This window comes from Neoarius graeffei, chromosome 1 (genome assembly GCF_027579695.1).
Source record: "Neoarius graeffei isolate fNeoGra1 chromosome 1, fNeoGra1.pri, whole genome shotgun sequence".
Lineage (NCBI taxonomy): Eukaryota > Metazoa > Chordata > Actinopteri > Siluriformes > Ariidae > Neoarius > Neoarius graeffei.
The window spans coordinates 127,985,707-127,998,924 of record NC_083569.1 but is presented as its reverse complement, the minus strand read 5'-3'; the positions used below and the strand labels follow the sequence as shown (position 1 = coordinate 127,998,924).

General features: G+C 40.9%; 1 protein-coding gene across 6 annotated transcripts in view; it reads right to left on the bottom strand.

Annotated features, from left to right (window-relative positions):
• Positions 1-1,885: 1,885 nt before the first annotated feature.
• The window catches only part of LOC132883345 (deoxynucleoside triphosphate triphosphohydrolase SAMHD1-like), a 31,508-nt gene continuing 20,175 nt past the window's right edge, over positions 1,886-13,218 (bottom strand). For 5 of the 6 annotated variants that reach the window (XM_060916889.1, XM_060916866.1, XM_060916850.1 and 2 more), the window contains 10 exons: positions 11,004-11,129; positions 10,823-10,917; positions 10,084-10,192; positions 8,958-9,049; positions 6,750-6,865; positions 6,015-6,154; positions 5,360-5,449; positions 5,166-5,270; positions 4,380-4,506; positions 1,886-4,091 (listed from right to left, as the gene is read on the bottom strand). In XM_060916889.1, coding sequence (XP_060772872.1) covers positions 4,072-4,091; positions 4,380-4,506; positions 5,166-5,270; positions 5,360-5,449; positions 6,015-6,154; positions 6,750-6,865; positions 8,958-9,049; positions 10,084-10,192; positions 10,823-10,917; positions 11,004-11,129 — 1,020 coding nt within the window. In that variant the 3' untranslated portion in view covers positions 1,886-4,071. The remainder of the gene's footprint in view (positions 4,092-4,379; positions 4,507-5,165; positions 5,271-5,359; positions 5,450-6,014; positions 6,155-6,749; positions 6,866-8,957; positions 9,050-10,083; positions 10,193-10,822; positions 10,918-11,003; positions 11,130-13,218) is intronic. The other variant, XR_009654307.1, reaches the window with a different exon arrangement.

Here is a 13,218-nt window from a genome sequence, read left to right as displayed (position 1 = left end):
GCTGGTGTACAAATCTCTAAATGGTACAGGGCCCAATTCTCTCTCTGATATGTTGCAGCGGCCTAACCCAATCAGATCTACCAGATCGCAGCAGCAAAAATTACTGGTAAAACCTGTTGTTAAAACAAAGTGTGGTGAAGCAGCTTTTAGCTACTATGCAGTACAGCTATGGAACCAACTGCCAGAGGACATTAAAAATGCTCCTGCTGTTGGCAGCTTCAAATCTAGACGAAAGACCAAGCTGTTCTCAGATGCTTTCTGTTAAATAATTAATATTTTTACATTTTTTATAATCTTTACTTTCTCTGCATGTTTTAAATTTACTTTAACTTTATTCTATTTTGTTCTGCTAGTTTCTTTTTTTTTCTTTCTTTCTTTTTCTCCTTTTTCTTTTTCTTTTTGGCATTTTAATATTTTATTTCTACTATTGTTTAATTCTTATTATTTTCTTTTAATTCTTTTAATTCTTTTAATTAATTATTTTAGAATAAAGATAAAATTATTTTATGTAATTTTATTTCTCTATTGTTTACTGTTTTTGTTTTTACTTCTGTAAAGCACATTGAACTGCCATTGTGTATGAAATGTGCTATATAAATAAACTTGCCTTGCCTTGCCTTGCCTCTGCTTCTGATTGTCCATGTGTGGCGAGAGATGATGTTTTCATGGATGATGACATGTCGACGGATGCAGCTGAGTACAGAACCAAAGTTTGGGTTTCTCAGTTGCCATCCGAGGGGTCTAGTGACCAAGGTGGGGAGGTTGATGGCCAATGTCAGGATACCCTGCACACTGCACATCTTGAACCATCTTTGCTTCAGTCACACGATGGTGGCTCTGGTCAACTCAGCTGTCAGGGTGATCCACTCCCTTCACCTGCTTTAGTGGGACTTAAATCTCAGGACCCCCAGCAGCCAGTCTCTGAGTCATGTAACATGGGATCTGGCCAGGGTGACACATCTTGCACTGCCTTGGCTATTGTTTCTGGGTCAAGTGACCACATTCCTATGCTGCATGATGCTCCTGCTCCAGTTCCACCAGACGAACCATCGCGTAGTATTAGGTCTAGGGTGGGGAGGTTGCTTAGACCTGTGAATAGGCTTATTGAGATTATGGACCAAAAGATAAGGGTAAACTGATAGCTGGTTCAATAGTGTTCAAAGGGATGTACTAAGAGTTTGAATAAATTCTCTCTAATGTGTTCATGAATGGTTCGGTTCTGTTAGACAACGTGGAGGGGAGATACGCCTTCCTAACTGCTCGATATGTTGTTAATGGTGCAACTGATTACTTGAGATGTGAAATGTTTTTTTTTCTTCTTTTCTCACTCCTGTGTGGGTGGGGTTAGCTTCCAAGTATGGAGTAGATACAGGGCAGGGTTTCTCATGCTTATATCCCTGACTGTCGTTTTTTTTACTGAGGGTCTGTGGGGTCACATTGTGTATTAGACATGTGACAGGCATGTTTACCCAAGATGGTTTTGGGGGTTTGGCCAGCCTCTTTCTCCTCTAATTCTTTCAGAGAATAGTCTCCTGACTGGGTTACATGTGACTTCATGGTGTTGGCTTCCTCTATCGTTTTTTTTCCCCTGAGGTATAGGGGAGAGCGGGGTAAGATGAGCCACTTTTTACATTTTTCATCATAACTACATGTTAAAGCCATTTTTGCTTCCAGTCTACACACCATACCAAATTTCAAAGTGTACTGTTACTATCTGAGCAAAAAACAATTGATAAGCTCTTATGGTTAGAGTGATATTACCTCTTGAAAAAAAAATGTCAAGTGGCTCAACTTACCCCATGCACGGGGTAAGATGAGCCACTGTGTGGGGTAAATTGAGCCAACACAAAACATGTTAGGTTAACAAAGTAAACAACTTTTATTATTAGAAATGCAATCAATGAATCAAGTCAAGTCAATCAAGTGGGGGATAGGGCCGTTGCATAGAGAAGGGGAGATGAAGAGAGAGGTGATAGAACGAGATGGGATAGGGAGGGATAGATAGATGGATAGAGAGAGAGATATGCATAGATAGATAGAAAGAGGGATGGTTAGAGAGGGAATGAGAGATATACTATATTATAGAAATTACTAAAACAGTAGAGCAGTGCCAAAAAATCTTATTTCTTTCAGTAGGTTAAAACATTGCTAAAACATGCAGCAATCATTCCATCAATCATTTCATCATTATTCAATGTTCCAAGCGTTCAAATTGCAAGGGAACACCATTTGCCTCTCCCTCCGTGCTGTCCCCCCAACAGTAAAGGGGCGGGGAAATTTTTTCACAATATCCTGTCTTGACAGGACAGCCTCATCTTTCTCTTTGAAGACAAAGGTTGGCTTTCTTGCAGAGCCATGGCATGACCGGCTTCTTTTGAGAAATCTTGCCTCTATTTCGAAGACATCCAATTTGATTATCTGGCCAATGAAGAAATGCACTTTCACCAACTTGGTATAACCTGTCTCTACCTCTCCATTCTTTATCTTTTCAATGAACCTAGTCAGAGTCATCCTGTCCAAATGCATATCCCTCGCCACAGCCCGAATAGGCCTGCCTTTCCTGACTTCCTCTGCGGCTCTCTCCAAAACTGCACGGGACTGTGCGGCCCTGTCTGTTTTTCTTTTGTATGAGTGTGGCATCATGCACACCTGTAATAACAGAGGGCATTATTTTATTTATTAAAAACGTTTTAAACATATTATTTATATTAACGTTATTTATTTGTTTGTTTATTTGTTGTTGTTGTCATATATGACCAGCAAATGTGAAAACTTAAGTGTCATCCATATTGGGTAAGCTCAGCCACCAATGGGGTAAGTTGAGCCAGTGGCTCAACTTGCCCCACATCTAATGGCTCATCTTACCCCGTGGCCACCATTTTGTAGAAAAATGCTAATAAAGGGGATTAGGCTAATCAAAATTATTTTTATTAGCATTCATATCATAGCTTAGAAAGCCACTAACTTAACCCTAATGTGTCTAAATATTATTCTACTTTTGTCTTCTCTAAATCACCTTCACTGTGGACAAACATGGAATTGACTTAGAAAGCACAAAAACACATTTTTATGAATATCTCCCTCACCTAGTTTGACATGTGGTGCTCCTCTCCACAAGTGTAAGTAAATGGTCCCGCCCCCCTTTGAATGTGGTCACATGGTCACATTTGTTTACTGTTTCTTAGAAACAGGGGGTGGCTCATCTTACCCCCTGGCTCATCTTACCCCGCTCTCCCCTACTGTATATATTCTTATATGTGATGTTTTTGTTTTCTTTGTTGTTGTTTTATTGTTCGGGGTTGCACTTATGTTCAGTGCCTGATGTGTCACTCACCTGGTTAGATGTTTGTTTGTTTGTTTGTTTGTTTGTTTTTTCTCTCTCTTTTTTTCTCTTTTCTTTCTTCGCCTATTTTTGTTTTTTGTGTGCAAGTGGAATTCAGCAGGGGGGAGTGTAACAGATTTTAGCTGTTGATTCCACTTGACACGGTGACAAGCAATCAGATTTGCTGTTACATACAATATGTATCATGGACACTCACTGGTTGCCATGGCTCCCCTCAGCATATAAATACTGGCTGTGACGTTACCTCAGTACCAGTACGTGAGGATTGAGCCCATGGTAGGTTACTCAAAGCACAGGACTGCACTGAAACTGTGAAAATAACGTAATGCAATAACACAGCTAAAATTATATTATACTTAAGAAGGTGGCGAACACATTGCACTTAGCAGAATGAGTCAAATTGGTTGTGTATTGTTGTTACATATTGATACGATAGTTAGCTACCTTAGCTCAAAGGCTAAGCTAATATTTGCTAACTTCTTCCCATGAAGCTGTGCCGAGAGACTGCTGTATATGAACGTGACCAACCAGTGGGTTTCCTTGCTGTCTTACAGGCAATAAAAGTGCATTCAAACACTGAGAAAGTGTCGGTCTTTGTCACAGAAACACAACAGAATGCAGACAGCGGTTACACCAGCAGGGGGCTTCAGTGCTGTTTTTCCCAGATGTCTGGTTTCTCCAGCTCCTCCACTCCCCTTGGCTTTAGAATCAGTCATGAGTTACATCAGTTATTTGTGGCTCCAGAACCCTACACACACACACACACACACACACAGAGTCATTTTCCAAGACTGGAACAGTGTGCATGTCTTTAAGCCACTACATGAAGACACTTCCTGTTTCTAACAGGGGCTCAGGAGTCATTTTAAGAATCACTGACCAGAATAAATGACTTTCGTAGTGTCGTGCGTGAAGTTGTATTTGTGCTCATATTTTTGGTGAACGTTTATCACAATACTAACTTTAACATTCACAGAAACAAGAGTAGGGCACACACACACACACACACACACACACTGCAGGAGGTGAGTGTTACCTGGTGTCAAGTTCTTCTTCTTACACCACTGCTCAAAGTATTTCTTTGCAGCTTCCAGTTTATCTGGTTGCTTACAATAAACTCTGATGCGTTTCTCAGAAAAGGTTTCAGGCAGCAGGATGGACACCTGCAAAAAGCACATAAGACGTCAAACATGAACCCGATCTTAAATTAATTTGTCCAAGAACTTGAGTCCAGGAATTTTAGTCCAGTAGCTACAGCCTGACTAATTGAACCAAGGAACCTGAACCCATGAATTACAGTCTAAGATCGTGTGTTCAAGAACCTCAACCCAGGAAACTGAGCCCATGAAGTGTAGTCCAGGAACTTAAGCCTCGGAACTTAAGCCAAGGTGCTCAAGACCAGTAACTTAGATCCAGCTATGGGTGATTGCTTTAATACTGCATGATGAGAAGCCTGGGTTACCCTAAAATTTCATTAAAATGTAGTTTTCTGTGAACAGCACTGAATCCACCAACACATACCACTGATTGGAATCCAGTGATACATGGCTTTTATGGCAGATTCAAGTAGAATATATTTTGATGGTATAAAGATTCTCACTCGTTGCACATGAATATGACTGATATCAATAACATATAAATGAAATATCTTAAAGATAAAGATAAATGAGTGCCGTGTTAGTAAAGTAGATCAGCCTTTGCTAATAGCTGTTAAAGTAGAGTTTTGATCTGCTCCTGTAAAAGTTTTGTAAAAGTGACCCAACAGATGTTTGTGTGAAGTGTAATGGAGCCTTTTTTTTCAGAAATGACACTTGATATGTACCTCTTCTTTGGGGATTTCAATGGCTTTGGTGGGGTCAGTCTTTCTGTAGAAATAGACGTTGTCCATGGGGTTTTTGTCCTTCATGCCATAATCTATAGCAAATACCTGCCAGATCATTATTAAAAATGAATTCCAGATTCTAAAATTGTTATTATGAAAGTGTAAAATAATTAATTAGGTGTTTATTTACATACATTGACAATGAAATCTTCACATGTCAGTTCAACATCAGTGCCATCAGGTCTGGACTTAGCCAATTCTCGGCGTATCTGATCCAACTCTTCCTAAAATAAATAAATCATCATCTGCAAAGTTATACCAAACACATGTAACTTCAGGTTGTTAATTTTTCTATTGTGGACAAAACACTGTGCTTGACCATAGTACCAGAGTTCCTGGTTCCATTTTGCTCAAACAGGGTTTAACCAGAAACATATACTCCACACTGAGCCCCCTCCTAACCCCTAATGTTTCGAGGCCCTGAAGAGTGGATTGAATAAGTGTTACTCAGAGGAGTCCATCAATGAACTCCATCATTGGATGGGGCCTTAAAATATTTTGTTCGACTGTATAAGGAAAGCAGTAGAATGCATGTAAAATTGGGGACATTAGCCATTATTCCAATTAGATTTTTTTTTTTGGGGGGGATATTACTCAATTTTTTTCCTATTTAGCCACTGCTTATTATCAGTTAAAGCCAAAGGCTAACATGGTGATTTATGTAGTGTGCTATTTTTCTAAGCTAACTGCTGATTGGGCCATTAACCCATAAAAATGAAGGTTTTATGATGTACAACTCTGACTTAACTGATAATGGTAAATAGATAACTAAAGGTTGTGACCTCTGACCTTTGACCCTGTAAGATTTTTTTGAGGTCTTGTTTGTCCCACAGACTTATACAAGCGTCTGTGGATGATCTTCTCCAGGATGGACTGCGCTTCAGCCAGGTTTGGATCAGAGGAGTACAGAATCTGCTCAAAAATGTGGTCTATGGAAGGGTAAGGAGGACACATCGATAAGTCATTGTAAACTTACACACCATAGCAAATTAAAGTTATGTGTGTGCAGGAGTTATGCTTGTACGGATAATCAGTTATACAATATTTGACAAAATTCAACCAAAACTGTGAGTTTGTGAACACTTAAAATAACATAATTAGAGGTGTACGTCACAAGAGCAGTTAGCATTTTGTTCATTAACCAGATTGAGGTGTAAGTGTTGTACTGAACTGCAAAATTATTATATGCAATTCAAACAAATATTTTGGGAATAAAATAAGATCTGCTATAGTTTGCAATACCACTATGATGTTACTGCAACAGAATGTTTATTTGGAACTGTTCACATCTGTTGGTATTTTAGCTGTTAACGAACCTTGGCCACTTCCCAGCTGTAATTCATGATATACTTTATATCAATATATTACTTATATCATCATGCAATGGGTTGTTGGCTTCTCAATTTAGATCCAATTATGGCTTGGATTTTCAAACACTTAGGTCTTGATTGACTAACACTAATAACTGTATATAATTGTGCAACTGATAATCAGAACATGTCAATTAAAGGCTAATTAACTGACCTGTGAGCTTGGTGTAGGCCTCCATGTCATCTATGGTCTCTGATATTTTACAAGTCCTTCCGGAGGATCCCTCAATCTTAATGTGAGGATTGGCCTTCACCAAGGCTTCTGTTATCCTACAATGTGGTTATTTTGTAGTTTATATCCCAGCTATATGGAAATTGCAGCTGCATGTGTGACAGTAAAATCTGACCATCCCTCTATAGTTCTATGGCATCATAAAAAAATCAGAGAGCCATCACTGGAGTAAGATGATATATTGGTACAAAGGTACATGCACAAACTGGTTTAAGCAGCAAAGGTGAAGTTCAAGTTAAATTGGATCAGCCAATTTTAAGCACCTGGCAACTTTTTTGTAAAATAACCTACATACCAGTATCAACCATCATTTGGACATATTGGAACAGACATGATGAGGCCATGGCCACATTTGGCCTGAGGTACATGAATTTGCAGATCTGTTTCAGAATGTCTTTATCACTGTTTGTGGCCAAATCCACCTCTTCCACATCTTCATCAAAATACTGTGAATAGTTTTCTTTGACTCAGCCCTACTGGATAGTTGAGGCCTATAGAAAAGATGTAGAGAACATACCAGCTGGAAGTCATAGTGGAGTCCACCAGTCTCTGGTCTGATGAGTCTCTGGACAATGAGGCTCCCATTGTCATTATGCCCAAATTGGATGAAACATTCCAATTTTGCAATAATTCCTGACAGCTGAACAAGGTGTCCAACACTTCGCTTTTTAAATATACATTATTGAGACTATTTCAGGATTTGTTACCATTATCAGCAGTATATTTCCCATGCCACAAGCGCAGAAGGTCATTTAAGAGACTGTAGATCCCCATGGGGCGGCACGGTGGTGTAGTGGTTAGCGCTGTCGCCTCACAGCAAGAAGGTCCTGGGCTCGAGCCCAGTGGCCGGTGAGGGCCTTTCTGTGTGGAGTTTGCATGTTCTCCCCGTGTTTGCATGGGCTTCCTCTGGGTGCTCCGGTTTCCCCCACAGTCCAAAGACATGCAGATTAGGTTAATTGGTGGCTCTAAATTGACTGTAGGCATGAATGTGAGTGTGAATGGTTGTTTGTTTCTGTGTCAGCCCTGCGATAACCTGGCAACTTGTCCAGGGTGTACCCCGCCTCCTGCCCATAGTCAGCTGGGATAGGCTCCAGCTTGCCTGCAACCCTGTAGAACAAGATAAGTGGCTACAGATAATGGATGGATAGATCCATCTCTCAAGCTCTCCTGGTGTCCTGAAAAACTACCTCTTAACAGCCTCTAGCCTGCCAAATGGTCTCTGGCAATACCAGAGTCTGCCCTTCAGCCTCTATAGAGCACCAGCAACCTTCAGTAGCTCACAGATATCACGAGTCACTCCATTGCATTCCGAAATGTATCTGGACAATGTTGTGGTTCAAAGGGCTTGACAAAACACAACCTATTACTAAGACCAAGGTACAAGTTTTTCTTGTGTTGGCAAGGTACTAGAGGTGTTTTATCCTTAACTTTTCCACTTCTCTGAAGACACAGACTGAGGAAAAGGTAGAAGTGGAGCAACAATGCCTTTTATTCTTCACATCAAGGTATCAAAGGTTGGGCTGAGAGGATTGCTCTACCAACAGGCAGGGGTTTTAATTGTTGTAAACTATTGCCCACAACACAAAAATCTGCAGCAGTACAGCAGCAGGCATTAGCTGTTAAGTGAGATATTGAAGACATGCTCAAACATCTTCAATCCTTCACATAGTCCATATCTTCTTCAGTAGACAGGGGTAAAGAACTTCAACCCCCTCATTATCAGGAATTACAAGTCATGTTATCTCAGGTTTAAGGTCATCCTCTTTGAAAACAGGAAGCTTTAAGTCACTACTGTGACACACTGAAAGCCATCATACCAGACCTGGCAGATATCATACTGGATAATTAATTATATCCTTCCACCTCTCTTTGCAAGAGAGTACTAATCAGGCCCTTAAGGGGCATTGGCCGGCACCGATCTCCGTTTCCATAGCCCTCGGCCTCTCACCTATACAGTTAGGGTTAGAGTGGGGGGCAGTAGGTACCATTTTTAGGATGGTCTTTGGTATGACCTGACTGTGAGTAGAACTTGTGACCTCCCGATCGAGAGGTGAACATGCTAACCACTAGGCCAGCTATACAGCTATATTAGTACTGGTTTAATTCAAATATTGATGTAACGATACTCACATTTCCTCGATTATTTTGGTCACAGTGTGCTGATAGGCTCTGCGGTGTAGACAGTGTCTTGTGTGAAACATCTCATATAAATCATGGACTTCCTGGAGAAAAGAGAATGTGCATTAAGTGTACCATTTGATAAATATTAAATTATCTTCTTTGACTTGCAAAACAAATCTCTTCCTGCATATTGATGTAAATGTACTCTCTTCAAGCTATTCAAATACTGATGGTAATGATACTTACGTTTCCTCAATGATCCGTGTCAGTGGCTAACCACCTATTCTGGAAATGTTTGGATGGCTCTCTGAGTTTACAAAGCACTGCACTACCTTCTTCTTCTTTTGGCTGCTCACATTAGAGGTCACCACAGCAGATCATCTGGATCCGCATATTTGATTTAGATTTTTTTTTAACACCAGATGCCCTTCCTGATGCAACCCTTCCCAGTCTATCTGGGCTTGAGGCCAGCACTAAGTATGCACTGGCTTGTACAACCCCAAGGGCTGGGTATTTTACCTAACCAGCATGTCTTTGAACTGTGGGGTAAACCAGAGCACCCAGAGGAAACCCATGCAGACATGAGGAGAACATGCAAACTCCACACAGAAAGGGCCCTGTCAGCCAAGAGGTTTGAACCCGGAACCTTCTTGCTGTGAGGTGACAGTGCTAAACACTGCAACACCGTACTGCCCCAAAGGACTGCACTAACAACATTCATAAATTTAGACCATAAGCAGTGATTCCCTGGACCACTATCAGTTTAGCTTTGTGTCGGCTGCATGTTATAATCTTATTAAATATTCAGACATCAGAATGAATTTTGACATTTTTCAAAATCTGAATTTTGAAGACAAAAGCATGGCCATATCCTAAAGCTTAGAGAAGCAGGTTTAGGACCGAAAGGTTTGATTCCTGGAACAGCAGGAAAATGTGTGGGCAGAGAAAGTGAATGAGCAGCACTTTCCCCTCCATTGGCATAGCATCATTGAGTGAGGTACCAAACCCCCAACTGCTCCCTGGGCGTGTGTGTGTTCACTGCTTTGGATGGGTTAGCTGCAGAGCATAATTTCCCCTCGGGTATAAAAAAATATAAAATAAGGTGCATCACAGGTGAGGATACCCATAAGCATACCTTGTCTCTGGCACAGATGAACTTCTTCCCCTCGACCTCACACACTCGGGCAAATTTGATGAAACGGTTGTGGTCTGAGCTATTCGGGATGCCCAGGTGATACGAGTCTCTGTTCAGATGGAAAATATATTACAATGCTTTGTAAATATAAAATTTGTCCCATTTTGAGGTTATTTCTTTGGAAAGAAAATGTCATATGTTGATATAGAAGTCAACGCTGTAACTCAAAACTCCTTGTGTAAGTCAAGTTTATTTGTATAGCACTTTTAACAATAAACATTGTCACAAAGCAGCTTTACAGAATTTGAATTACTTTAAACATGAGTGAATTTTATCCCGAATCTATCCCCAATGAGTAAGCCTGTGGCGACGGTGGCAAGGAAAGGCTCCCTCAGATGAGTAAGTATCAAGGAAACCACCATGCTCACTACTCAGATGACTCCTGTGTATAATTCAGGTCATATTTAATACTTTATTTTCAGGACCCTTCAGATGGCTAGCTAATTTATGTCTATCGATTGTATTTTAGTGACTGCTGCCCGTTGTTGCCCAGAGCTAGTTAACTTTAGTGAACAGTTACTTTTGTTCCTTCTTTAAATTATGTATAAGTTTCCTTTATTCATGTCAATATGGTACAAGTATACTTATGTAATTCCACTCTAGGTTAATGTTAATATGTACATTAACATTAGTACCTTAATTTTAATACACCTTCCAAGTATCTTAAAGACAGACTCACCTGGCGAAATAATCCCATTTATCCACATCAATACCGGTTCTCTTATTTGCCACAATCTCATACAAGAAATCCTCTCTACGTTTGTGTTTGTGCTTCTGTTAATGGAAAAAGAGATTATTCAATCAGTTTCAACATAGACAGTAAACGAAAATGAAAAACAAACAAACAAAAACAACTCTACTGTATCTTGTGAGTCAGTGGAGTCAATTAGTGCTTTGATAAAGTTGAGGTCATCAGGAGTGAATTTATCTTTCAGTTCATTCCTCTCCACCAGGTGGTCAAACATCTGCACTGACGCAGTCTCATGCTGCAGGGAAACACAGGGGTAACACTGAACATAATAAACAAGCATTACATAGTACACATGCAGGTGGTTTCCGTGCTTTATAGGTTTTCTGACACAGGTATCGTCCAAATGATGTTTCACTGATGAAAAGAGAATAAAAACAATAGCTGCCTAGAAGGGCACTCAGTAAAATGCACACTTCCACCAAACCACGTACTCAGATTTTCATCAAAATCTCATCAATTGTTCCATGGCCCATGGCCCACCTTTCCTCAGAATTTCATCAAAATCTGTTCACTACTTTTAGAGTTATGTTGGGAAGAAGAGAACAAACAAACAAACGGAGGAGAAAACATAACCTCCAATGAAGTTGGTGGAGGTCATAATGCTGCGAAGCCCTATTTGTCTTACAAATCTTCCACATATCATATCAGCAAAAGGGCAGAGATTGTTATAAGTTTTTATCAAGATGAATATGAATAGTTTAGTTCATAAATCATTCATATGAGTGTTTACACAAGAAGAGAAATCTTTGGAAATGATAACACAGGGGCGGCATGGTGGTGTAGTGGTTAGCACTGTCGCCTCACAGCAAGAAGGTCCGCGTTCGAGCCCCGTGGCCGGCGAGGGCCTTTCTGTGTGGAGTTTGCATGTTCTCCCCATGTCCGCGTGGGTTTCCTCCGGGTGCTCCGTTTTCCCCCACAGTCCAAAGACATGCAGGTTAGGTTAACTGGTGACTCTAAATTGAGCGTAGGTGTGAATGTGAGTGTGAATGGTTGTCTGTGTCTATGTGTCAGCCCTGTGATGACCTGGCGACTTGTCCAGGGTGTACCCCGCCTTTTGCCTGTAGTCAGCTGGGATAGGCTCCAGCTTGCCTGCAACCCTGTAGAAGGATAAAGCGGCTAGAGATAATGAGATGAATGAGATGATAATGCAGACATCTACATTTGGCTCCTGAATGGGTCTTACTGGGATTTATTTTTATTTTTTTGTGTGTGTGTCCTTCCCTGATTCATTTCAGTCCTATCACGTGACCCTTTTCCAGAAGAAAGCAAACTAGCTGTCAGAATGCAGGCACTCATGGATGTAAGTGCAGGGGAGAGTTGGGGATGCAAACAGGAAGCGGAGTCAAATCAGTAAGCAAACTCGTAGTCAGTAAGCAGGTCGGGGTCAATCAGTCGGCAAACAGAGTGGTAGAGAGCAGACTAAAGAGTTAAACGGATAAACGTACCAAAGGTTCAGGAAACTAGAGGCAGGCAGGCGGGTGGGCATTCGGGGCTCTGTATGACTGGATAAATGGAGAATGATACTTCACACTGAAGCTGTGTGAGAGAGAGGCTGAAAGCATAGACGCAGAGCCATGGCCTCACTTTCGTTTATAAATGCCGTGAGACCTCAAGAATGGCACAGGAATAGTTTTAAACGTTAACAATAAATCTAATATAGTCATTTTTACCATTAAAGTGATTTATATAGGTAGCGGTCTGAGTGAATGACCTTGAAATCTGTGATGCCACCGCAGGAAGTCTATTGGTCTCGTTGCCATTTCTGCTATACTAAAACACAGAGCTGACTGCAACTCCGATCCTCCATTTTGAGCTAATTTATCGCCATGCCACGTAGATGTGTTTTTGGCTGGTGCAGCAACATGACAGAAGGTGGATTTACGTTGCATTCATGGCCCAAGAATGTTCAAAATGCAAAGATTTGGACGCATTTTGCGAGAAGTTCACGGGCACATTGGGCGCCTACGAAGTGGTCTCTCCTCTGCTCTGCACATTTTACTGAAGACTCATACGAGACCTCTGATCTGTTGAGGAGCGTTGGCTATAAGCCCGTATTGAAAGAGGGTGCAGTAACAACAATTAAATAAAAAAAACAAGAAAAGGAAAGTGGTTGTCTGTGTCTGTGTGTCAGCCCTGTGATGACCTGGCGACTTGTCCAGGGTGTACCCCGCCTTTCGCCTGTAGTCAGCTGGGATAGGCTCCAGCTTGCCTGCGACCCTGTAGAACAGGATAAAGCGGCTACAGATAATGAGATGAGATGAAGAAAAGGAAAGTATTTATTTATTTATTTTCAAAGGAAAGGGAGTTCAGTTGCACCAGTCCTC